This window comes from Oncorhynchus clarkii, chromosome 20, assembly GCF_045791955.1.
Source record: "Oncorhynchus clarkii lewisi isolate Uvic-CL-2024 chromosome 20, UVic_Ocla_1.0, whole genome shotgun sequence".
NCBI classification, from domain to species: domain Eukaryota; kingdom Metazoa; phylum Chordata; class Actinopteri; order Salmoniformes; family Salmonidae; genus Oncorhynchus; species Oncorhynchus clarkii.
In genome coordinates, this window is record NC_092166.1 from 3,005,771 (window position 1) to 3,032,195 (window position 26,425).

The 26,425-nt window shown below is 43.8% G+C and overlaps 2 protein-coding genes across 2 annotated transcripts in view; one reads left to right on the forward strand and one right to left on the reverse strand.

The window, feature by feature from the left end:
* Positions 1–4,043, forward strand: part of LOC139375779 (PDZ domain-containing protein GIPC1-like) — a 44,971-nt gene extending 40,928 nt beyond the window's left edge. Inside the window, exons 3-6 of the mRNA XM_071117621.1 lie at positions 1,501–1,681; positions 2,063–2,175; positions 2,326–2,407; positions 2,533–4,043. Coding sequence (XP_070973722.1) covers positions 1,501–1,681; positions 2,063–2,175; positions 2,326–2,407; positions 2,533–2,684 — 528 coding nt within the window. The 3' untranslated portion in view covers positions 2,685–4,043. The remainder of the gene's footprint in view (positions 1–1,500; positions 1,682–2,062; positions 2,176–2,325; positions 2,408–2,532) is intronic.
* LOC139375780 (thioredoxin domain containing 12 (endoplasmic reticulum)) lies at positions 3,941–19,774 on the reverse strand. The gene is made up of 7 exons (XM_071117623.1): positions 19,608–19,774; positions 11,787–11,847; positions 11,491–11,543; positions 11,330–11,403; positions 8,618–8,687; positions 5,498–5,581; positions 3,941–5,400 (listed from the first exon to the last, which is right to left on the reverse strand). Exons 1-7 carry the CDS (start codon positions 19,702–19,704, stop codon positions 5,324–5,326), a joined length of 516 nt encoding a protein of 171 aa, XP_070973724.1. The 5' UTR covers positions 19,705–19,774; the 3' UTR covers positions 3,941–5,323.
* Between the last annotated feature and the right edge of the window lie 6,651 nt (positions 19,775–26,425).

Genomic DNA, 26,425 nt, shown 5'->3' on the forward strand with positions numbered 1-26,425 from the left:
AAAGACTGGAGACGTGGTTTACCATACATCTCCATTTTGGATAGATAACTCTTTGTGTTGTTGTTTTAGTGTTTTCCAATTTTCCCAGAAGTGGTTAGAGTCTATGGATTCTTCAATTACATTGAGCTGATTTCTGACGTGCTGTTCCTTCTTTTTCCGTAGTGTATTTCTGTATTGTTTTAGTGATTCACCATAGAGAAGGTTTTCTGGGTCTCTATGTTTTGGTTGGACAGGTTTCTCTATTTCTTTCTTAGATTTTAGCATTGTTCATCAAACCATTTCTCATTGTTGTTAATTTTCTTAGGTTTTCTGCTATAATATGTTAGCAATGTTAGGTCAAACATTTTGTTCAGGATTCCTACTGCTAAGTTTACACCTTCACTACTGCAGGGAAACATTTTGTCCAGGAAGTTGTCTAGGAGGGATTGGATTTGTTGTTGTCCAATTGTTTTTTCCCCTAATTTTTTGAATAGCATGTCGTTTTTTTCAGGCTTCAATAACCCTGGTTGATGCCTTGTGGTTGTGTATTGCTCTATTACAAGTAGACTGTGATGTTGCTGTGATCTGATATGGGTGTCAGTGGGCTGACTGTGAATGCTCTGAGAGACTCTGGGTTGAGGTCTGTGATAAAGTAGTCTACAGTACAACTGCCAAGAGATGAGCTGTAGGTGTACCTACCGTGGGAGTCACCTCGAAGCCTACCGTTGACTATGTACTGACCCAGTGTCCGACAGAGCTGGCACAGCAGGCTAAGGCACTGCATCTCAGTGCAAGTAACGTCATCACAGTCCCTGGTTCAAATCCAGGCTGTGTTCCATAGGGCGGTGCACAATTGGCTCAGCGTCATCCGGGTTTGGCAGGGGTTAGGCCATCATTGTAAATAAGAATTTGTTCTTAACTGACTTGCCTGGTTAAATATATAAAAGTAGTAGTGACCTGTTTTTGTTGGTTGTTGTGTGTGTAGGGGGGATATTTGGGAGGGAATGCTGTCACCTCCAGGTAGATGTTTGTCCCCCTGTGTGCTGAGGATGTCAGGTTCTTGTCCGGTTCTGGCATTTAGGTCGCCACAGACTAGTACATGTCCCTGGGCCTGGAAATGATTGATTTCCCCCTCCAGGATGGAGAAGCTGTCTTCATTAAAGTATGGGGATTCTAGTGGGGGTATATAGGTAGCACACAGGAGCATATTTTTCTCTGTTGAGATAATTCACTTATTTATTTCTAACCAAATGCTCCTGTTTTGATTAATTGAATAGTGGGTTGTGTCTGCTTTATAGTCTCTTCCTTGTTTCACATCTGATAGTTTGGTGGATGGGACTACTACTAGCTCTCTGTAACCTAGAGGGCAACCAGTGGGTCCGTCTCCTCTATACCATGTTTCTTGTAGAATAACAATGTCTGTATTTCTGATTTATTTTGTGAAGTCCAGGTTCCTGCTCTTTAGGCCAAAGGCAGGTGACCTCTCTCTCTCTCACCCCTCTCTCCCGGTCTCCCCAACAGCGAATCAAGGAGGGCAGTGTGGTGGACAATGTGAAGGTGATCTCTGTTGGAGACCACATAGAGTGCATCAACGGGAAGAACATTGTGGGAACACGGCACTACGAGGTGGCTCGCATGCTGAAGGAGCTGCCTAAGGAGCAGAAGTTCACCCTCAAACTGGTGGAGCCTATGAAGGCCTTCGGTAAGTGGACAGGGGATGTTCAGTAACATTTCTAGAGATGTAAGCTACATTGGCGGCAAGTAGCCTAGTGGTTAGAGCGTTGGACTAGTAACTGAAAGGTTGCTAGATCGAATCCCTGACCTGACAAGGTAAAAATCTGTTGTTCTGCCCCTGAACAAGGCAGTTTAACCCACTGTTCCCTGATTGGCTGTCATTGTAAATAAGAATGTGTTCTTAACTGACTTTCCTAGTTAAACAAAGATAAAATACAAATGATGAACTGTAGTGGTTGGTCGTTGGTGAGGGCATGGACCTCAGGTAGAAGGGTCTTCAACTTTTATTCTAGCCCAACAAGATGTTTAGATGAGTTGATCTGAAGCGTTTTATTTTGGTGTTGAACAGAGATGCTGGAGCCGAGGTCGAAGGGAGCCAAGCCGGCCAGTGAGAATAAGTTGGGGACAGGGAGAGGGACTCTGAGACTGCGCGCCAAAGGACCTGCTACCGTAGAGGAAGTGGTGAGTGTCTACTTAAATTGTTTGGACGCTGTCGCTAAGAGAAGGTCGGTGGGGGGGGGGGGGGGTCCTCTCTCTCTCTCTCTCTCTCTCTCTCTCACTCTCTCACTCTCTCACTCTCTCTCACTCACTCACACTGTTTCTCCTTTCCAGCCGACAGAGTTTGAGGAGAAAGCAGTGAAGAAGGTGGATGACTTACTGGAGAGCTACATGGGTATCAGAGATACAGAACTGGGTGAGTTGATAGCCCTTTTAAATCCAGATTGGATAATAGCGTTTCAAATCGGTGACGGAAGCTACACTGTTACATTGGTCATGAAGGCAGTTGTTCTAATCTGTGATAAATCCCCCCCACCCCAGCTGCGACCATGGTGGAGGTGGGTCGGGACAAGAAGAACCCTGATGAGTTTGCCATGGCTCTGGACGAGGCTCTCGGAGACTTTGCCTTCCCTGACGAGTTTGTGTTCGACGTCTGGGGCGCCATTGGAGATGCCAAACAGGGACGTCTTTAATGTTTTAACTGATTACCCAGGTCACCTAGCCCGGTCCAAGACAGCACAAACACATCTGGGACCAGGCTACCAACCCCTGTTCCAGTGGACAAATATCAGCCAGTAGAGAATGAGGGGTGGGAATTACCAGGGACCTCACGCATTGCGATTCCATAATGTGATTTTATTCCAATTTGATGTTCCTGAACATATTGCTAACTAAATGTCTGCTGCAGAAGGACAAGTGCTAGAGAATGAGGAAATTAGTTTTAAATCAGTCATGGAAATAAGTGGTCACTATGTTAAAAGATGGAGAACAAACTATAGGATGGAAAATACCAGAATTTTGGCGCAGGTACATCCGACTAGCGCTAGCTAACACTACCTTTGAAAAGGAAACATCTATACTTAAAGAGTCAAAGTATCTACATAATACGGTCCAAAATAATATTGTGATATGTAACTATCGATGTTATTCCCCTATTATTATTATTATATACACCCTCGAAGACAGAATCACTTATTGATCAGTCATGTCCCACTCAACCTAGTTCTCTGGGTTTGCATCCCAAATGGGCACCCTATTCCCTACACAGTGCACTACTTGGCACCCTATTCCCTACATAGTGCATTACTTGGCACCCTATTCCCTACACAGTGCACTACTTGTCCTTTCCCACGGGATAAAAAGGGTACACACCTCTGATGTCTGAATCAGTCCTTCTAATAACTGGTGTGAATTGTAATGTACTAATGATCACATACTTACTGTTCATCGTGGCGTTTTATATTTGTCTTCTAATGTTGCTGTGGAGTTTTAAGCACCAGCAGACCCCCCAGCAGAAACAGATGCTGTATGGTCTTCATTACGTTCCAACGCCTCACAGATGACTGTTTAGTTAGAGCCTACAGAGAAATTAAACCGTTGTTTTTATTCTAGCTATGGAGGGTGAGGTGGGATCCCGACCCACTTAACATTCCTTCACTTCGTGGCATTTTGTTTTGTACAGGCTGCTTAGTATATAATTATCTTATAATAAATACTTATTTGTTTATTTATTCAGTCAAATAAACGTTCATTTATTTTAAGCTGGAAAATGTTTTATACAAATCTCAAGACCGACGATTGGAATTCGACAGAAATCTTGAAAAGTTGTCACTTCGTGATCAATTGCAATTCAAAATGTCTGACACTGTCGAAAGAAACCGCTGTAGATTGAATTGAATCGACACACTGAATTTGAATAGTAATTAATTCTTACTGTAGTATGTGTATTGAGTTGTTTTAGAGAGGTTTTCTACTGAACACAGCTTCAGTGTTTTATGGAAATACTTAAGGGATCACTGTTAGACAAAAAAAAATAAATGGACTTTTCTCTAGCCGAGTGTTTTGTATTATTTAGTAACTACAGAGATATCATGTAGATTGAGCAGGAGAAGTTAATGTTGTTTTCTGTACGTGGCTGAATACCCAGTCAGTGCATGACTAAGGCCGTATCAGAGGTTAAAGGTTACGGCGAAATTCAAATGTAAAGGTGATGTCGCAAAACCACCTTTTATTTCTAGTTCACGATCCAGATTGAATAGAGCCCCAAGTCGCTTTGGATAAAAGCATTAGCTAAATTGTCATTTCACACACGTCCTTATCCTGGGCGACTTGCACGAGCATTGAAGTCGTCATATTGGTGATATACTACATTAGCTTCACCCAAAACATTCCACCCAACAAACTTTATTAACACTTGGCTGTGTACATACATGTAAAAAATAAAATAAAATACAGCATGACAAGACTTATCAGTACATCTAGTGTTCCTTCTATTCTTCACAGAAAGCAGTTTGGTCTCCTCATTCAGAATAATGAGCCGCTTGGGGGAGGTCCACACGAAGCAAAATCATTTTTAGCAATTTAACATTTTGCCCCAGATAAAAATGGCTGGATTCAACATTTTATTGATATACTGATTTTAAAAGAAATCCCCTATGAAAAAAAAAGGAGAGAGAATTCTAGGCCCCTTGTATACATTGACGGAGCGAGTGTTTCAAAAATGAACCGTTGGAAGCACGTTAACGCTGAAAGAGAACTCTTACCGTCTGAAGTCTCGTGTGTAAGTGTGTGTTATAAAATGCAGGACAGTTCATGGGTCCAGCTATTCTGTTGATCAACTTCAACAGAGTTGTTATATGGCCCCGTATTCAACCGCAAATTAAATGTCGATATGTGGATGGATTAAATCAAAAAGTTGACCATTAAAAACAAGTTAGATGGAGAAACTAAACTTGTGCCCCTATGTGTCAGATGGACGGTTTGCTTTGGTTGACCAAGATGGGACTCCCATTCATTCACACTCTAGAGTACTATACAGTTGAAACAACTAGAGTGTTGTGGTCTTACGGATTGTGAGGTACTGAAACAAATGTAAAACCTTTTTTTAAAAGAGTTGGTTTCTGGACAGTAACTTTCAGCCGGTTAAGGGTGAGGAGAGAAAGTGGAAGCATCAACCTAATGCACACTGATGGAAAGAGAGCCCTGAAATGTACACCTGCTCCCTTGTGTTTAAAAAGCCTTGGGAGTGCAGTAAGCATGTGATAGTGAAGTGAACGAGTGGACACTTCGGGTAGAACTCTGCAGCCTTCTCTCCCCACCTATCCTACCACCTTTACAGCTCGTCTTCAATGTGGGTCCTGAAGGCATCTCCTGTCAACTTCTCCTGAGCTTGTTTCATAGCAGACACAACTGCAGACACACACAGGGGAAAAAGAGCAGTCAGAAGATTGACCTAAGCAAGGAACTGTAATGATTCAACCATCAACCTATAATATGTGATTCTCACCTTGGTCTGCGTTGCTGTAAAAGTACTTGTAGTTCGGGTTTCCGTTTTTGTTGGTGATCTCAGGGTGGACTTTACCACTGGGGTCTATGGGGTAGAAAGGAACAGGAATGTAGAGACAGCGTAAAAATGATGGGGGTTGGGAGCACAGAAAATGATGAATAAAAAACTACAATTTTAGTAGGCTCTCAAATAATAACTTGTTATGTAGAGACCTAGGAGCAGTATCCTGGGGATGTCTCTACCACCAGGACTGTAGGGGTTCTTACCTAGCAACAGTATCCTGGGGATGTCTCCACCACCAGGACTGTAGGGGTTCTTACCTAGCAACAGTATCCTGGGGATGTCTCCACCACCAGGACTGTAGGGGTTCTTACCTAGCAACAGTATCCTGGGGATGTCTCCACCACCAGGACTGTAGGGGTTCTTACCTAGCAACAGTATCCTGGGGATGTCTCTACCACCAGGACTGTAGGGGTTCTTACCTAGCAACAGTATCCTGGGGATGTCTCCACCACCAGGACTGTAGGGGTTCTTACCTAGCAACAGTATCCTGGGGATGTCTCCACCACCTGGACTGTAGGGGTTCTTACCTAGCAACAGTATCCTGGGGATGTCTCCACCACCAGGACTGTAGGGGTTCTTACCTAGCAACAGTATCCTGGGGATGTCTCCACCACCAGGACTGTAGGGGTTCTTACCTAGCAACAGTATCCTGGGGATGTCTCCACCACCAGGACTGTAGGGGTTCTTACCTAGCAACAGTATCCTGGGGATGTCTCCACCACCAGGACTGTAGGGGTTCTCACCTACAACAGGGGGATGTCTCCACCACCAGGACTGTAGGGGTTCTCACCTAGCAACAGTATCCTGGGGATGTCTCCACCACCAGGACTGTAGGGGTTCTTACCTAGCAACAGTATCCTGGGGATGTCTCCACCACCAGGACTGTAGGGGTTCTCACCTAGCAACAGTATCCTGGGGATGTCTCCACCACCAGGACTGTAGGGGTTCTCACCTAGCAACAGTATCCTGGGGATGTCTCCACCACCAGGACTGTAGGGGTTCTTACCTAGCAACAGTATCCTGGGGATGTCTCCACCACCAGGACTGTAGGGGTTCTTACCTAGCAACAGTATCCTGGGGATGTCTCTACCACCAGGACTGTAGGGGTTCTTACCTAGCAACAGTATCCTGGGGATGTCTCCACCACCAGGACTGTAGGGGTTCTTACCTAGCAACAGTATCCTGGGGATGTCTCCACCACCAGGACTGTAGGGGTTCTTACCTAGCAACAGTATCCTGGGGATGTCTCCACCACCAGGACTGTAGGGGTTCTTACCTAGCAACAGTATCCTGGGGATGTCTCCACCACCAGGACTGTAGGGGTTCTTACCTAGCAACAGTATCCTGGGGATGTCTCCACCACCAGGACTGTAGGGGTTCTTACCTAGCAACAGTATCCTGGGGATGTCTCCACCACCAGGACTGTAGGGGTTCTTACCTAGCAACAGTATCCTGGGGATGTCTCCACCACCAGGACTGTAGGGGTTCTCACCTAGCAACAGTATCCTGGGGATGTCTCCACCACCAGGACTGTAGGGGTTCTCACCTAGCAACAGTATCCTGGGGATGTCTCCACCACCAGGACTGTAGGGGTTCTCACCTAGCAACAGTATCCTGGGGATGTCTCCACCACCAGGACTGTAGGGGTTCTTACCTAGCAACAGTATCCTGGGGATGTCTCCACCACCAGGACTGTAGGGGTTCTTACCTAGGAACAGTATCCTGGGGATGTCTCCACCACCAGGACTGTAGGGGTTCTTACCTAGCAACAGTATCCTGGGGATGTCTCCACCACCAGGACTGTAGGGGTTCTTACCTAGGAACAGTATCCTGGGGATGTCTCCACCACCAGGACTGTAGGGGTTCTTACCTAGCAACAGTATCCTGGGGATGTCTCCACCACCAGGACTGTAGGGGTTCTTACCTAGGAACAGTATCCTGGGGATGTCTCCACCACCAGGACTGTAGGGGTTCTTACCTAGCAACAGTATCCTGGGGATGTCTCCACCACCAGGACTGTAGGGGTTCTTACCTAGGAACAGTATCCTGGGGATGTCTCCACCACCAGGACTGTAGGGGTTCTTACCTAGCAACAGTATCCTGGGGATGTCTCCACCACCAGGACTGTAGGGGTTCTTACCTAGCAACAGTATCCTGGGGATGTCTCCACCACCAGGACTGTAGGGGTTCTCACCTAGCAACAGTATCCTGGGGATGTCTCCACCACCAGGACTGTAGGGGTTCTCACCTAGCAACAGTATCCTGGGGATGTCTCCACCACCAGGACTGTAGGGGTTCTTACCTAGCAACAGTATCCTGGGGATGTCTCCACCACCAGGACTGTAGGGGTTCTTACCTAGCAACAGTATCCTGGGGATGTCTCCACCACCAGGACTGTAGGGGTTCTTACCTAGGAACAGTATCCTGGGGATGTCTCCACCACCAGGACTGTAGGGGTTCTTACCTAGCAACAGTATCCTGGGGATGTCTCCACCACCAGGACTGTAGGGGTTCTTACCTAGGAACAGTATCCTGGGGATGTCCCACCACCAGGACTGTAGGGGTTCTTACCTAGCAACAGTATCCTGGGGATGTCTCCACCACCAGGACTGTAGGGGTTCTTACCTAGGAACAGTATCCTGGGGATGTCTCCACCACCAGGACTGTAGGGGTTCTTACCTAGCAACAGTATCCTGGGGATGTCTCCACCACCAGGACTGTAGGGGTTCTTACCTAGGAACAGTATCCTGGGGATGTCTCCACCACCAGGACTGTAGGGGTTCTTACCTAGCAACAGTATCCTGGGGATGTCTCCACCACCAGGACTGTAGGGGTTCTTACCTAGGAACAGTATCCTGGGGATGTCTCCACCACCAGGACTGTAGGGGTTCTTACCTAGGAACAGTATCCTGGGGATGTCTCCACCACCAGGACTGTAGGGGTTCTTACCTAGCAACAGTATCCTGGGGATGTCTCCACCACCAGGACTGTAGGGGTTCTTACCTAGGAACAGTATCCTGGGGATGTCTCCACCACCAGGACTGTAGGGGTTCTTACCTAGGAACATTATCCTGGGGATGTATCCACCATCGGGACTGTATGCCTCATCTTTAGGCTCCTCCTCATCCTAAGAACATAACATTTAGTATAAATTCATAATAGTAGTGACATAGGGACCTGTACTACAGTATATTCATCTTATTACGTTACAGCCTTATTCTAAAATAAAGATTTTTTTTACCTCTCAATCTACACACAATACCCCATGAAAATATATTTTTTCCACTTAGTATTTTCTACCCCTTTTACGTGATATCCAAATTGGTAGGTACAGTCTTGTCCCTTCGCTGCAACTCCCATACGGACTCGGGATAGGCGAAGGTTAACAGCCATGCGTCCTCCGAAACACGACCCTGCCAAGCCGCACTGCTCCCTTAACTCGGAAGTCAGCCGCACCAATGTGTCGGAGGAAACACCGTCCAACTGGCGACCGTGTCAGCGTGCATTGCGCCCGGCCCGCCACAGGAGTTGCTAGAGCGCGATGGGACAAGGACATCCAGGCCGGGCGGGGCCGGCCGCAACACAGCCTGGGATCGAACCCGGACCTGTAGTGACGCCTCAGGCACTGCCTTAAACCGCTGCACCACTCGGGAGGCCTGAAATATCACATTTACATAAGTATTCAGACCCTTTACTCAGAACTTTGTTGAAGCACCTTTGGGAGCGATTTACAGCCTCGAGTCTTCTTGGGTATGATGCTACAAGCTTGGGACACCTGTATTTGGGGAGTTTCTCCCATTCTTCTCTGCAGATCCTCATAAGCTCTGTCAGGTTGGATGGGGAGTGTCACTGCACAGCTATTTTCAGGTCTCTCCAGAGATGTTTGATCTGGTTAAAGTCCGGGCTCTGGCTGCGACACTGAAGGACATTCAGAGACTTGTCCACGAAGCCACTCCTGCGTTGTCTTGGCTGTGTGATTAGGGTCGTAGTCCTGTTGGAAGGTGAACCTTCGCCCCAGTCTGAGGTCCTGAGCGCTCTGGAGCAGGTTCTCGTCAAGGAGCTCTCATACTTTTCTCCATTTACCTTTCCCACAATCCTTACTAGTCTCACAGTCCCTGCCACTGAAAAACATGCCCACAGCTTGATGCTGCCATCACCATGCTTCACCGTAGAGATGGTGCCAGGTTTCCTCCAGACGTGACGCTTGGCATTCAGGCCAAAAGTTCAATCTTGGTTGCATCAGACCAGATAATCTTTTTCTCATGGTCTGAAAGTCTTTAGGTGCCTTTTGGCGAACTCGAAGCAGGCTGTCCTGTGCCTTTTACTGAGGAATGGCTTCTGTCTGGCCACTCTACCATAAAGGCCTGATTGGTGGAGTGCTGCAGAGATGGTTGTCCTTCTGGAACGTTCTGCCATCTACAGAGGAACTCTGGAGCTCTGTCAGAGTGAACATTGGGTTATTGGCTACCTCCCTGACCAAGGCCTTTCTCACCCGATTGCTGAATTTGGCGGGTTGGCCAGCTCTAAGAAGAGTTTTGGTGGTTCCAAACTGTGTTTTCAGGACCTTCAATGCTGCAGAAATGTTTTAGTACCCTTCCCCAGATCTGTGCCTTGACACAATCCTGTCTCGGAGCCCTACGGACAACTCCTTCGACCTCATGGCTTGGTTTTTGCTCTGAAGTGCACTGTCAATTGTGGGACCTTTTATATAGACAGGTGTGTGCCTTTCCAAATAATGTCCAATCAGTTGAATTTACCACAGGTGGACTCCAGTCAAGTAGTAGAAACATCTCAAGGATGATCAATGGAAACAGGATGCACCTGAGCTCAATTTAGAGTCTCATAGCAAAGGGTCTGAATACTTACGTAAATAAGGTATCTGTTAATTTTGTATGCGTTTTAAAACATTTCTAAAAACCTGTTTTTGCTTTGTCATTGGGATACTGTGTGCAGATTGAAAAGGAAAAATAATAATTTAATACATAAGGCATTAACGTAACAAAATGTGAAAAAAAAGTCAAGGGGTCTGAATACTTTCTGAATGCACTGTATATGTGGTTACTTTATAACACAACGTAAATTTTAGGACCCCTTTAAGTAGAAAATATTTTATTTGGCCTTTAGCCCATAGAAACACAAAGAAAAACATTCATAAATGGCAACAACATTTTTTTTAAATGTATCATAAGGAATAAGCTTCTGAAGTGTCTGTCCTATATCTAGGAGATATAAGAAATCTCAGGAAAAATATATATATTTTTGGGACATAATTAACCCCTCATTTTTGGTGGCACAATACTACCTTCATACTTCGATTTGTTTATACGGGTTTACCTTCAGATGAGTCTCGTGACACTTGTGGGGATCGTAGAGCAAAACAGAGAACAACATGGTGTTTGCGAGAGTCTCCCCTTTCCATAGAGTGGTCATACCGTTCAGATGCTGCATACTTTGGTGAACAGATTTTTTTTTGGGGGGGGGGGGGGGGTCTCGTCGTCTGACAAACCACGGCTCTAACTCTGCCACCTTTCAACGCAGGTGTGAAGGCGGTTGGGATGCAACAACAAAAAACCTCTAGCTTAAACTGACAGATTTTTTTTTGGGGGGGGGGGGGTCTCGTCGTCTGACAAACCACGGCTCTAACTCTGCCACCTTTCAACGCAGGTGTGGAAGGCGGATTGGGATGCAACAACAAAAAACCTCTAGCTTAAACTGACAGATTTTGATGGGTATTTTTTAACATTTTGTTACACAGTCCATTATCCTCACCTCCAGGTTGACCATGACAAAGTTGTGAGCCAGCTCAGAGATCTCCTTGGACTCGGCGAACTTGGGCTTCAGAGCTGGAGGCAGAAAACTGAACGTGATGATGGCTTCATTGTGCAAGGTAAATGTAAATCAGGTTATTATAAAAAGAGGAAGGTCTTTACCTTTGCAGGCTCCACACCAGGTCTTGTGAATGATAACCATCAGTGGTAGACCACTGTGAAGAGAATAAAAGTCATCGTGTTTAAAGTACTGGCCACAAAACTCCCCCAATGGTTCCATACAATTGACATCTATCTTGTAAGAGAGGCGGGATATATTCATTAGATCGGGACAAGGGGCAGAAACATTTCTGTAAACTTTAGACTCAAACGAGTTTGCTTCCATTTGGTTCCTAGTGAACACAACCCCATTAACTCTTCCAGATAAGTGTTTATATCAGAGGGTTACTTATCCTCACCTGGCCTCTGCCTCCTTCTTCCCATCGTCCAGACTCCTCCAGTGGATGTTGTCTCCGAACCCTGGGAGGAGAATCACATTCGAAAGTGTCAAGTTATTGTGTCATGCTGTCAGCTGTTTACGTAACTGGTTAACTAGGACATGGGGTGGGTCTTTTATCTTCGCTGAAAGAAACGAGGGGATCATTGCTGGGAACTGCACACAGTGAATCTCGCACACTTTGTTCCCGGTAACTTGATTTTACTATGCTGATAATATGACTGCAGGTTGGTTTGTGTACTATGAACATTGTAGCCAAACTAACCAGGTCTCAGATAAAGATTCCATTTAAAAATTATACTTTGTCGATATAGCTGCATGGTGAAATTAGAGAGTGCCTGACCTCACTAATGCTCTTGTGGCTGAATGGAAGCAAGTCCCCACAACAAGTGGAAAGCCTTTCCAGAAGAGTGGAGGCTGTTATAGCAACAATGTTCCAACATCTAGTGGAAAACCTTCCCAGAAGAGTGTAGGCTGTTATAGCAGCAATGTTCCAACATCTAGTAGAAAGCCTTCCCAGAAGAGTGGAGGCTGTTATAGCAACAATGTTCCAACATCTAGTGGAAAACCTTCCCAGAAGAGTGTAGGCTGTTATAGCAGCAATGTTCCAACATCTAGTGGAAAACCTTCCCAGAAGAGTGGAGGCTGTTATAGCAGCAAAGGGGGGGGGGGGACCAACTCCATATTAATGCCCATGATTTTAGAATGAGACATTGGACAAGCAGGTGTCCACATACTTTTGGTCATGTAGTGAATATTTTGAAGACAACGAGAGAAAGATGTAGACCATTTGAGGCCAATGAACAAAAGAGAAGCAAACGAGACTCCAACCTGACTACTGGAAGCACAAGAGAAACAATTTGGTGAGTAGAGGACACAGCCTCTTGCATGGTGTTTGTTTCAATACTTGACCCTTGGAACTTTCGCAAACATGAATCTCTCCGGTCTCCCATACACACACACACACACACACACTCCCTTACAGGTTTCACAGGGGAACTATGAGGCACAGACACAGGAGAGAGGCATGAGGCAGATGACAGGAGAGAAAGACCCTGAGCCGAGGACACACACACACACACACACACGTTAGAGCCAGCCCCCAGTCCTGACCCGAGGACACACACACACACACACACACACACGTTAGAGCCAACCCCCAGTCCTGACCCGAGGACACACACACACACACACGTTAGAGCCAGCCCCCAGTCCTGACCCGAGGACACACACGTTAGAGCCAGCCCCCAGTCCTGACCCGAGGACACACGCGTTAGAGCCAGCCCCCACTAAGGAAATAAATAGGCCATGGTGGCGAAGTAATTACAATATAGCAATTAAACACTGGAATGGTAGATCGGCAGAAGATGAATGTGCAGGTAGAGATACTGGGGTGCAAAGGAGCAAGATAAATAAATAAATAAATACAGTATGGGAATGAGGTAGATAGATAGCCCATCTGTAGGCAGCCCACCTATGTACAAGTGCAGTGAGCTGCTCTGACAGCTGGTGAGGGAGATGTGAGTCTCCAGCTTCAGAGATTTTTGCAATTCGTTCCAGTCATTGGCAGCAGAGAACTGGAAGGAAAGACAACCAAAGGAGGAATTGGCTTTGGGGGTGACCAGTGAGATATACCTGCTGCTGCACGTGCTACAAGTGGGTGCTGCTATGGTGATCAGTGAGCTGAGATAAAGCGGGGCTTTAACCTAGCAGAGACTTGTAGATAACCTGTAGCCAGTGGGTTTGGCGACGAGTATGAAGCGAGGGCCAACCAACAAGAGCGTACAGGTCGCAATGGTGGGTAGTGTATGGGGCTTTGGTGACAAAACGGACGGCACTGTGATAGACTGCATCCAGTTTGTTGTGTACAATTTGCTGAGTAGAGTGTTTGAGGCTATTTTATAGATGACATCACCGAAGTCAAGGACTGTTATAGACTGCATGAAGAAGATAAATGAAGATAGTCACTAGCGACTGACAGAATACCATCTCCAATTCACACCTTATAAACAACATGCATGACTATAACGTGACTGATGACTTAATGCCATACAGGACCATTCAGCGCAATACAACGTGACTGATGACTTAATGCCATACAGGACCATTCAGCGCAATACAACATGACTGATGACTTAATGCCATACAGGACCATTCAGCGCAATACAACGTGACTGATGACTTAATGCCATACAGGACCATTCAGCGCAATACAACATGACTGATGACTTAATGCCATACAGGACCATTCAGCGCAATACAACGTGACTGATGACTTAATGCCATACAGGACCATTCAGCGCAATACAACATGACTGTACTGTACGTCATCTTCAGTACAGGGCTATAACAGCATTACGAACTGGAATACCTCTAAACCACAGCACCGTCATCTTCAGTACAGGGCTACAACGAACTGGAATACATCTTCAGTACAGGGCTACAACGAACTGGAATACCTCTAAACCACATCACCGTCATCTTCAGTACAGGGCTAAAACAGCACAACGAACCTGGAATACCTCTAAACAGTTAAACACAATGTAATACCCATAGAATGATGTACCATACACTTCTACAATAGGAGTGTAGAGCAAGATTCCGTCCGGTCGTCTGGCCCGCTCCAACTTCGCTCCAGTAACGCTCACTTCACCAGTTCATGGCATACATTTGTAGTCTACTTGTGCGCTACTAATAGCCCGCTTGAGTTCGCTAAATATTTTCATAAATAAACTGATTTTTAAAAACACACACAGATGCTAAAATCAAGGTGACTTACAAAGACAAGGACAAATAAAATGTTGTGTCCATTAGAGGTCGACCGATTAATCTGAATGCCCGATTAATTAGGGCCGATTTCAAGTTTTCATAACAATCGCAAATCGGTATTTTTGGGCGCCGATTTTTATTTTATACCTTTATTTAACTAGGCAAGTCAGTTAAGAACACATTCTTATTTTCAATGACGGCCTAGGAACGGTGGGTTAACTGCCTTGTTCAGGGGCAGAACGACAGATTTTCACCTTGACAGCTCGGGGGATCCAATCTTGCAACCTTACAGTTAACGAGTCCAACGCAATAACGACCTGCCTCTCTCTCGTTGCACACCTGTTACGCGAATGCAGTAAACCAAGGTAAGTTGCTAGCTAGCATTAAACTTATCTTATAAAAAACAATCAATCATAATCACTAGTTAACTACACATGGTTGATATTACTAGATATTATCTAGCGTGTCCTGCGTTGCATATAATCTGACTGAGCATACAAGCATACAAGTATCTAAGTATCTGACTGAGCGGTGGTAGGCAGAAGCAGGCGCATAAACATTCATTCAAACAGCACTTTTGTGCGTTTTGCCAGCAGCTCTTCGTTGTGCGTCAAGCATTGCGCTGTTTATGACTTCAAGCCTATCAACTCCCGAGATGAGGCTGGTGTAACCGATGTGAAATGGCTAGCTAGTTAGCGTGCGCTAATAGCGTTTCAAACGTCACTCGCTCTGAGCCTTCTAGTAGTTGTTCCCCTTGCTCTGCATGGGTAACGCTGCTTCGATGGTGGCTGTTGTCGTTGTGTTGCTGGTTCGAGCCCAGGGAGGAGCGAGGAGAGGGACGGAAGCTATACTGTTACACTGGCAATACTAAAGTGGCTATAAGAACATCCAATTGTCAAAGGCTAATGAAGTACAAATGGTATAGAGGGAAATAGTCCTATAATAACTACAACCTAAAACTTCTTAACTGGGAATATTGAAGACTCATGTTAAAAGGAACCACCAGCTTTCATATGTTCTCATGTTCTGAGCAAGGAACTGATACGTTAGCTTTTTTACATGGCACATATTGCACTTCAACTCTTTGTTTTTGCATTATTTAAACCAAATTGAACATGTTTCATTATTTACTTGAGGCTAAATTGATTTTATTGATGTGTTATATCAAGTTAAAATAAATAAAATATTGGCCGATTAATCGGTATCGGCTTTTTTGGTCCTCCAATAATCGGTATCGGTGTTGAAAAACCCCTAAATCGGTCGACCTCTAGTGTCCACACTACATCGCAAGAGAGGGTGATGTCGTGTCCACAACTAAAATAACCATTATAGAATCTGAAAAGACACGTATCTTGAACACATGGTGTACTTCCTACATGCACATGCTAGAAGAACGAGGTGGGTATATAACTAAGTGTGTCATTGTAGCAAAGTATTTATAACCCTAAAAAATCTGATATCTTAAAATGTTTAGTTCATTTTCCGTTCTATTATCTATACAATAATTGATTTTGGCCCAATAGGCCTGGCATATTCCCAGTTATTTTGCCTAAAAACCTTTAGGCCTACCTACAGAAGAATTAAAAAAAATAACTTTGCATCTCTGCCCAGCCTGACAAGTGTGGCCAAAAGGGTGTTTAGCATCCCCAGTGGGTCTACAGTCAGGAGAGGATATTCTCTGCTCTACCATCCCATGAAGCCTGAAGGCACAAACTGACCAAACTCGTGTTTATAAAAATGATTTAAAATGACCACTAAATTATATTGAGTTTAATTTGTATTTAATTCTAAGTAAATCACAGACTATATGCGCAATGCATAGATTATTTAATGCAACTAAAAATGTTTAAATGCTGAGCACTTTGTGCCCAACGGCCTAGTGGGTCGCTTCTCAATGCATTTCTTTGAAGGCTATACCTTTAAAATAAATAAAATATAAATAAATAATACATTTCTGTCCCTGGCTTATTTTGCATCTTTATATGCTGTTTAATATTATGTACAATACAGCTCAGCTTTTAATAATTATTTGATTGTTTTAATGCTCAGCTTTAAAAGAAGCATATTCTAACGTTTGAAAATCGCCTCATCTGACTACTGCGTTCCGTCGCCTTGGTAACGCGTCGCCAATGAATACACATTAAATGGTTAGTCTGACAGGCAGCCCAGATGCACGTACAATGCATGTCTAGTAGCCTCATTGAGAAGGTTTTCATTTTGACAACAAAATTAAAAGTGACTTTTTTTTTTTTTTTTTAGAAGGCTATCCTGTTAAGAGACTAGCCAGGTAACATGTGCATCTTCGCTAGCTAGCTAGTGCAAAACCATGGCAAGCTTGTCTATCATTTATGGATATTTTAGTAACTAGTGGACATTAACAGGACAGCTTGCTACAGTGCAGGATTTGACTATAGATTTCACACTGGGACATTGGCAGCATCATTTGGTAAGTCTCACAACTAGCTGGGATTGATTGATTTAGGAGTGGACACTTAACTCTACATGTCTGTAGCTAATGCTTTCAGAACAGACACGTTCACCTGCGGGATCGTCTGAGACCAGCCACCCGGACAGCTGATCAAAATGTGGGTTTGCACGACCTTAGAATTTATGTCAGAAACCGTCTCGGGGTTAGCTCATCTGGGTGCTTGTTGTCACCAAGGTCTTGACCCGACTGCAGTTCTTGTGTCTTAACTGATTTCAGTTGGCAAATGCACACCTTGGATGGCCACTGGCACGCTGGAGAAGTGTGCTCTTCACAGATGAATCCTGGTTTCAAACTGTACCAACACGCACAGCTGCATTTTATTGATGGCAATTTGAATCCCGTGATGAGATCCCGAGGCTCATTGTCGTGCCATTCATCCACCGCCATCACCTCATGTTTCAGCATGATAATGCACGGCCCCATGTCGCAAGGATCTGGACACAATTCCTGGAAGCTGTAAATGTCCCAGTCCTTCCATGACCTGCATATTCACCAGACATGTCACCCATTGAGCATGTTTGGGATGCTCTGGATCAACGTGTACGACGGTGTGTTCCAGTTCCCACCAATATCCAGCGACTTCGCACAGCCATTGAAGAGGAGTGGGACAACATTCCACAGGCCACAATCAACAGCCTGATCTACTCAATGAGAAGGAGATGTGTCGCGCTGCATGAGGCAAATGGTGGTCACACCAGATACTGACTGGTTTTTGTTTCAGTCATGTGAAATCCATAGATTAGGACCTAATGAATTTATTTCAATTGAATGATTTCCTCATATGAACTGTACCTCAGAAACATATTTGAAATGGTTGCATTTATATTTTTTGTTCAGTGTAAAAATGTGAGTCACACTGCCAAGTCAAACCGGAGGGTGGCTCCCGAGTGGCGCAGCGGTCTAAGGCACTGCATCTCAGTGCTAGTGGCATCACTACAGACCCTGGTTTGATTCCAAGCTGTATCACAACCACCCGTGATTGGGAGTCCCATACATAGGGCGTCGCACAATTGGCCCAGCGTCGTCTGGGTTTGGCCGGGGTAGGCCGTCATTGTAAATAAGAATTTGTTCTTAATTGACTTGCCAAGTTAAATAGGGTTACGGTTCCCACTCACTGCTATGATCTTCATGTCACGGGTGCTTGTTTATGGAAAACAGACAGAAGACAGAGTGGACTACTTGTGTTAATAAGCCATGTGCGTCTCTGTGTGTAAACGGAAGACTGACGCCACAAACATGTTGTCACTGAAAAATACTGTATTAAAAATGGGTTTCAAAACAGTGTATATTTAGCATTTGTGAAATTATTTTGATGTGATATGGACAAAGTAGAGGGCTTTATGTTTTTAGAGCCGTACCGTATTTAGGAATCGATTCACGTTTAGAAATTAGTATTTGCCTCGAAACACAACAGGTAAGAAGATCCTTGGACTATAAGCAGTAACATTAGGATCCTTCAGTCCATTATTGGGCTAGCCACATAGTCTGATTAATCAGGCTGTAATAACCAATTCATTGATATATACAGCCCGAAAGTAAAATTGTGTATATGTTCATTACAAGCCATAATGTTTAATAAAATTACATTTTAAAAACATACTCTACCGGTTGTCTTTGCGGTGTGTCCAACTGCTCAAAACGTATTTTTTAATATCCTCCCCTGATTCCAAATATAACTGTCATGGCATGCTTGGTTCAACAGCTATTGATGAGAGAATATTGTATAAAACTAACTTTACCAAGGTGCCTAACCAAATCATATACAGTACCTCCCTACCAGCTCTCTAAAAGGTCAGGTAAACAATACATTCCTGTGAATATTTTATGTCAAATTTCGAGCAGCTGAAGGACAAACAGTACAGACAACTGGTAGAGTAAATGTGTATGTAATTTTATTCAACATTCTGGCTTGTAAGGAACATTTACAAGATTTTGTATACCAATTAAGGCTGTATACCAATTAATTGTTTCAATTTTCGAAGCCACGTGAAATGCGGTTCTTGGAGCTTTAAACCCAATAACAATGTAATACTAAAAATAAATGGTCTATTACTACAGCATGATTAATCAGATTACCACCACACCCAATGAGACATGGGTGAGGTTTGTTTGCAATATACAGGTAGCCTACGGGCGAGACATTGTGTCGTCGACAACACAAAGCTGATAAAGCTTTAAAAGTTAGATAACTCAAACTGGGTTGTTACTATTTACCACAGCCACAAAGTCAGAATTGGCTCTATCGTCAAAAAACTCCTGTAAACAAACATTCGTTTTGGTCTTAATTTAAGATAGAATTTGGCATAAGGTTAGCCGTGTGGTTAAGGTTTGGTTCAAAACAAGATTTTAGTTAGATACATGTTCAATATAGGCGGAGTTTAGACGTAAGTATGACTTTGTGGATGTGGTAACTAGTGACGACCCTCAAACAGCTAGCAAGCAAGAATCTTGTTAGCATGACCTGATGATTGTTACAATAACGTTAGTTTTCAGAGCTGCCACCGAAGCTACGTTTGACTGTCTTACCTCTCGCATTCGCCTCAGCTGCAACCTTCTGAATATGAGTCAGAGAAAATAAAACATAAGAGGACAACAAAGCGATGTTGACAAGAGGGGACTGCATATTTGTAGCTGTGTCGGCCTTTCTTCCAACAAACTAAGAGCGCGCACGGTGAATACACCGGAAGTGATGTTCGGTTGGATAGGAAAAAGGGTTTCCACCAGTTACCATAGCAACAAAATCTAAATTGGCTATAAAAATATATATTTTGTTTAGCATTTTGGCTTTTAAAGTTAGGGTTGGACATCAAGTCAACCGTTTGGTTGTTAGGATTAGGTTTAAAATAATATTTTAATTGTAAAAAAAATATTTTAAAAAAATAGGCGGGTTTTTGACTTTGTGGCTGTGTTAACTAGTGACGAAAAGGAAAAAGTGAGTTGAAGCGGAGCGGTTCGAACTTCAAAATACAAGTCCTCGTTTCTTCTTTGTACAGTCTGCAGTGCCTTCAGAAAGTATTCATTCACCTTGTCTTAGTCCAAAAATGTTTGTGTTACAGTCTAAATTCAAAGCGGATTCAATATAATTTTTTTCTCACCCGTCTACACACAATAACCCACAATGTTCAGGCCAAAAAAAAAGACTCCAGTCACCCAAGTCATAAACTTTTCTCTCTGCTACCGCACGGCATGCGGTACCGGAGCGAGTGCCAAGTCTCGGTCCAAAAGGCTCCTTAACAGCTTCTACCCCCAAGCCATAAAACTGCTGAACAATTAATAAAATGGCCACCCGGACTATTTACATTGACCCTCCCCCCTCCCTTTTGTTTTTACACTGCTGCTTCTCGCTGTTAATTATCTATGCCTTACCCCTTCCTATATGTACAAATTACCTCGGCTAACCTGTACCCCCGCACATTGACTCGGTACCGATATATTATAGCCTCATTATTGTTATTCTATTGTGTTACTATTTTTTTTATTCTTCTTTAGTTTATTTAGGAAATATTTTCTTAACTATTGTCTAAAAACTGCATTGCTGGATAAGGGCTTGTAAGTAAGCATTGCTGGTTAAGGGCGTGTAAGTAAGCATTTCACGGTTAGGGCTACACTTGTATTCAGCGCACGTGACAAATACAATTTGATTCGATTGGTAAAGTGAAAACATGTTTTTAGAAATGTTAGCTAATTTATTGAAAATAAAACACAGAAACATATCATTTAAATAACTATTCACATTTTTACATTTTAGTCACTTGGCAGACACTCTAGTAGTTTACATACACTTAGGTTGGAGTCATTAAAACTCATTTTTCAACCACTCCACAAATGTCTTGTTAACAAACTTTTTTGTTTGTTAACTTTTGGCAAGCAGGTTAGGACATCTACCTTGTGCATGACACAAGTAATTTTTCCAACAATTGTTTACAGACAGATTGTTTCATTTATAATTCACTGTATCACAATTCCAGTGAGTCAGAAGTTTACTACACTAAGTTGACTGTGCCTTTAAACAGCTTGGAAAATTCCAGAAATTCCATGGCTTTAGAAGCTTCTGATAGGCTAATTGACATCATTTGAGTCAATTGGAGGTGTACCTGTGGATGTATTTCAAGGCCTACCTTCAAACTCAGTGCCTCTTTGCTTGACATCATGGGAAAATCAAAAGAAATCAGCCAAGACCTCAGAAAAAAATGGTATACCTCCACAAGTCTGGTTCATCCTTGGGAGCAATTTCCAAACGCCTGAAGGTACCACGTTCATCTGTACAAACAATAGTACGCAAGTATAAACACCATGGGACCACGCAGCCGTCATACCGCTCAGGAAGGAGACGCATTCTGTCTCCTAGAGATGAACGTACTTTGGTGTGAAAAGTGCAAATCAATCCCAGAACAACAGCAAATGACCTTGTGAAGATGCTGGAGGAAACCGGTACAAAAGTATCTATATCCACAGTAAAACGAGTCCTATATCGACATAACCTGAAAGGCCGCTCAGCAAGGAAGAAGCCACTGCTCCAAAACGGCCATAAAAAAGCCAGACTACGATTTGCTACTGCACATGGGGACAAATATCGTACTTTTTGAAGAAATGTCCTCTGGTCTGATGAAACAAAAATAGAACTGTTTGGCCATAATGATCATCGTTGTGTTTGGAGGAAAAAGGTGGAGGCTTGCAAGCCGAAGAACACCATCCCAACCATGAAGCACGGGGGAGGCAGCATCATGTTGTGAGGGTGCTTTGCTGCAGGAGGGACTGGTGCACGTCACAAAATAGATGGCATCATGAGGAACAAAAATTATGTGGATATATTGTAGGAACATCTCAAGACATCAGGCAGGAAGTTAAAGCTTGGTCGCAAATGGGTCTTCCAGATGGACAATGACCCCAAGCATACTTCCAAAGTTGTGGCAAAATGGCTTAAGGACAACAAAGTCAAGGTATTGGAGTGGCCATCACAAAGCCCTGACCTCTATCCTATATAACATTTGTGGGCAGAACTGAAACCCGTGTGCGAGCAAGGAGGCTTACAAACCTGACTAAGTTACACCAGCTCTGTCAGGAGGAATGGGCCAAAATTCACCTGACTTATTGTGGGAAGCTTGTGGAAGGCTACCTGAAACGTTTGACAATGAAAAAGCTGAAATAAATCATTCTCTCTACTGTTATTCTGACATTTCACATTCTTAAAATAAAGTGGTGATCCTAACTGACCTAAGACAGGGAATTATTACTAGGATTAAATGTCAGGAATTGTGAAAAACAGTTTGGTGGGACAACTGTAGCTAGGTGGGACAACTGTAGCTAGGTGGGACAACTGTAGCTAGGTGGGACAACTGTAGCTTGGTGGGACAACTGTAGCTAGGTGGGACATCTGTAGCTTGGTGGGACATCTGTAGCTTGGTGGGACATCTGTAGCTAGGTGGGACAACTGTAGCTTGGTGGGACAACTGTAGCTTGGTGGGACAACTGTAGCTTGGTGGGACAACTGTAGCTAGGTGGGACAACTGTAGCTAGGTGGGACAACCACATATCACAGGCATAGAAAGTACATTTTTCCTCAATAAAGTAGCTATCAGTAGAGTCAGAGTTAGAAAGGGGGGAGGGTCAAGTGCAAGTGCTGGTTAAGGGTGAGACAGAGGATTATTTAAGATACAGTTTGAAGAAGTAGGGTTTAAGATGTTTTCAGAAGATGGGCAGGGACTCTGTTGTCCTAGCTTCAGGGGGAAGCTGGTTCCACCATTGAAGTGCTAGAACAGAGAACAGTTTGGACTGGGCTGAGCGGGAGCTGCCCTCCCGCAGGGGTGGGAGAGTCAAGAGACCTGAGGTGGCAGAACAGAGTGCTCAGGTAGGGTTTGAACATTGCCCGAAGGTAGGGAGGGGCATTCACACCTCTGAGTCAATACTTTGTTGAAGAACCCTTGTATTTCTGGGTAAGTCTCTAAGAGCTGTCCACACCTGGATTGTGCAACATTTACCCATTATTTCTTTCAAAATCCTTCAAGCTCTATCAAATTGGTTGTTGATCATTACTAGACAACCATTTTCAAGTCTTGCCATAGATTTTCAAGTAGGTTTAAGTCAAAACTGTAACTAGGTCACTCAGGAACATTCAACGTTGTCTTGGTGAGCAACTCCAGTGTATATTTGACCTTTTGTTTTAGGTTATTGTCCTGCTGAAAGGTGAATTCATCTACCAGTGTCAGGTGGAAAGCAGACTGAGCCAGGTCTTTCAATAGGATTTTGCCTGTGCTTAGCTCCATTCCATTTATTTTTATCCTGAAAAACTCCCCAGTCCTTAACGATTACAAGCATACCCATAACATGATGTAGCCATCACTATGCTTGAAAATATGGAGAGTTGTACTCTGTAATGTGTTATGTATTCAGGACAAAAAGGTTAATTTCTTTGCCACATGTGTTGCAGTATTACTTTGGTGTCTTGTTGCAAACAGGATGCATGTTTTGGAATATTTTTATTCTGTACAGGCTTCCTTCTTTTCCCTCTGTCATTTAGGTTAGTATTGTGGAGTAACTACAATGTTGTTGATCCATCCTCAGTTTTCTCTCATCACAGCCATTAAACTCTGTAGCTGTTTTAAAGTCACCATTGACCTCATGGAAAAAATCCCTGAGCAGTTTCCTTCCTCTACAACAACTGAGTTAGGAAGGACCCCTTTGTAGTGACTGGGTGTATTGATACACCATCCAAAGTGTAATTAATAACTTCACCATGCTCAAAAGGGATATTCAATGTCAGCTTTAAAAAAAATGTGGGCTCCCCGAGTGGTGCAGCGGTACTGCATCTTAGTGGTAGAGGCGTCACTACAGACACCCTGGTTCGATTCCAGGCTGTATCACAACCGGCCATGATTGGGAGTCCCATAGGGTGTCGCACAATTGGCCCAGCGTTGTCCGGGTTTGGCCAGGGTAGGCCGTCATTGTAAATAATAATTTGTTCTTAAATGACTTGCCTAGTTAAATAAAGATTAAATTAAAATATATATATACAATTTAAAAAAAAATACAGACCCTGGTTCGATTCCAGGCTTTATCACAGCCGGATTGGGAGTCCTGTAGGCTGGCGCACAATTGGCCCAGCGTCGTCCGGGTTCGGGTTTGGCCGGGGTAGGACGTCATTGGGAATAAGAATTTGTTCTTAACTGACTTGTCTAGTTAAATAAAGGTTAAAAATATATATTTTTTAATCTACCAATAGGTGTCCTTTTTTGCGAGGCATTGGTAAAACCTTGGTCTTTGTGGTTGAATCTGTGTTTTTTAAGCACATTTTTACTCATTTTTACTCATTTTAAGCTGGCATACTTATTGACTCAAGACATTTCAGCTTTTCATTTTTTTATCATTTATTTAAAAAAAACAAAAAAAACCTGATTCCACTTTTACATTATGCGGTATTGTGTTTAGGCCAGTGACAAAAATAATCTCAATTAAATCCATTTTAAATTCAGGCTGTAACACAACTTAAATATGTAAAAAGCCAAGGGGTGTGAATAATTTCTAAAGGCACTGTATCTTACTGAAGAGCTCAGAGACTTTAAACGTGGCACCATCATAGGATGCCACCTTTCCAACAAGTCAGTATATCAAATTTCTGCCCTGCTCGAGCTGCCCCGATTGACTGCATTATTATTATTATTATTGTTATTGTGAAGTGGACATTTCTAGGAGCAACAACGGCTCAGCCACGAAGTGGAAGGCCACACAAGCTCACAGAACGGGACCGAGTGCTGAAGTTCGTAGCACGTAAAAAATGGTCTGTTCTCAGTGGCAACACTCACTACAGAGTTCCAAACTGCTTCTGGAAGCAACGTCAGCACAAGAACTGTTTGTCGAGAGCTTCATGTAATGGGTTTCCATGGCCGAGCAGCCGCAAACAAGCCTAAGATCACCATGCGCAATGCTAAGTGTCTGCTGGAGTGGTGTAAATCTCACCGCCATTGGACTCTCTGAATCGCGCTTCAACATTTGTCAGTCCGATGGACAAATCTGGGTTTGGCAGGTGACAGGAGGATGCAACCTGTCCCAATGCATAGTGCCAACTATAAAGTTTGGTGGAGGAGGAATAATGTTCTGGGCCGGGTTTTTTTCGTGTAAAAAAAAACAAACTTTATTTAACTCAGCAAACCAAACCCAGATGACGCTGGGCCAATTGTGCACCGCCCTATGGGACTCCCAATCACGGCCGGTTGTGATACAGCCTGTGTATCATGGTTCGGGCTAGTCCTCTTAGTTCCAGTGAAGGGAAATCTTAACGCTACAGCATACAATGAATGACATTATAGACGATTCTGTGCTTCCAACTTTGTGGCAACAGTTTGAGGGAAGGCCCTTTCCTCTTTCAGCATGACAATACCCCTGTGCACAAAGTGAGGTCCATACAGAAATGGTTTGTCGGAGATCGGCGTGGAAGAACTTGACTGGCCTGCACAAAGCCCTGGCCTCAACCCTATTGAACACTTTTAGGATTAATTGGAACGCTGACTGTGAGCCAGGCCTAATTGCCCAACATCAGTGCCTGACCTCACGAATGCTCTTATGGCTGAATGGAAGCAAGTCCCCTCAGAAATGTTCCAACATCTAGTGGAAAGCCTTCCCAGAAGAGTGGAGGCTGTTGTAGCAGCAAAGGGGGGGGACCAACTCTATATTAATGCTCATGATTTTGGAATGAGATGTTTGACGAGTAGGTGTCCACATACTTTTGGTCATGTAGTTCAATGGTTCCCAACCAGGGGTACAAGGCCTATCAGGGAGTACTTGAGAAGACTCATGAGACCATAGACCTTCCATTAAAATGCACAAGAGGGGGTACTTCAGGGGTACTCCAGGCAGAGCAGAATTCAGTTGCTGGTGCAGTAACCGGAAAAGGTTGGGAACCACTGAGTGTATTTTATGACCATGTTTCCATCCAACATTTTTATGCCAGTAAAGTTCATGTTGGATAAAAAAAATGTCATGACAGGCTTGATGGAAGCAGCACATTTGTCGGCAAACTTAACAAATATTACCAAATGTCGACAAAACAAAATACTAGGTGGGATTGAATTGAATTAATAGGTGGGATGATAATACGAGAAATGGCGGTGGAAACGCTTTTATGAGCAAATATTGATATAATAGCCATAATATCAAAGTAAGCGTGGAATCATCCGATGACATGTCACCCCACTATACCTCCGGAAATCATGCAGTTTATTAGGCTACGGGTGAAATCAACTGTAAAATAACTTTACAGGATGGTGATGAGCGAGATGCTGCTTTCCAATAAATATCGAGGGTCTTATTCTGGTGATATCATCGTGAGCGCACTCGCTATTTAAAGCAAA

Coding starts and splice junctions, on each gene's coding strand:
- LOC139375780 (XM_071117623.1), bottom strand. CDS start 19,704: ATGCAGTCCCCTCTTGTCAACATCGCTTTGTTGTCCTCTTATGTTTTA. Junction 11,848..19,607: donor AGCTGAGGCGAATGCGAGAG/GTAAGACAGTCA, acceptor TTCTCCTCCCAG/GGTTCGGAGACAACATCCAC. Junction 11,404..11,490: donor CTGGTGTGGAGCCTGCAAAG/GTAAAGACCTTC, acceptor TTCTGCCTCCAG/CTCTGAAGCCCAAGTTCGCC.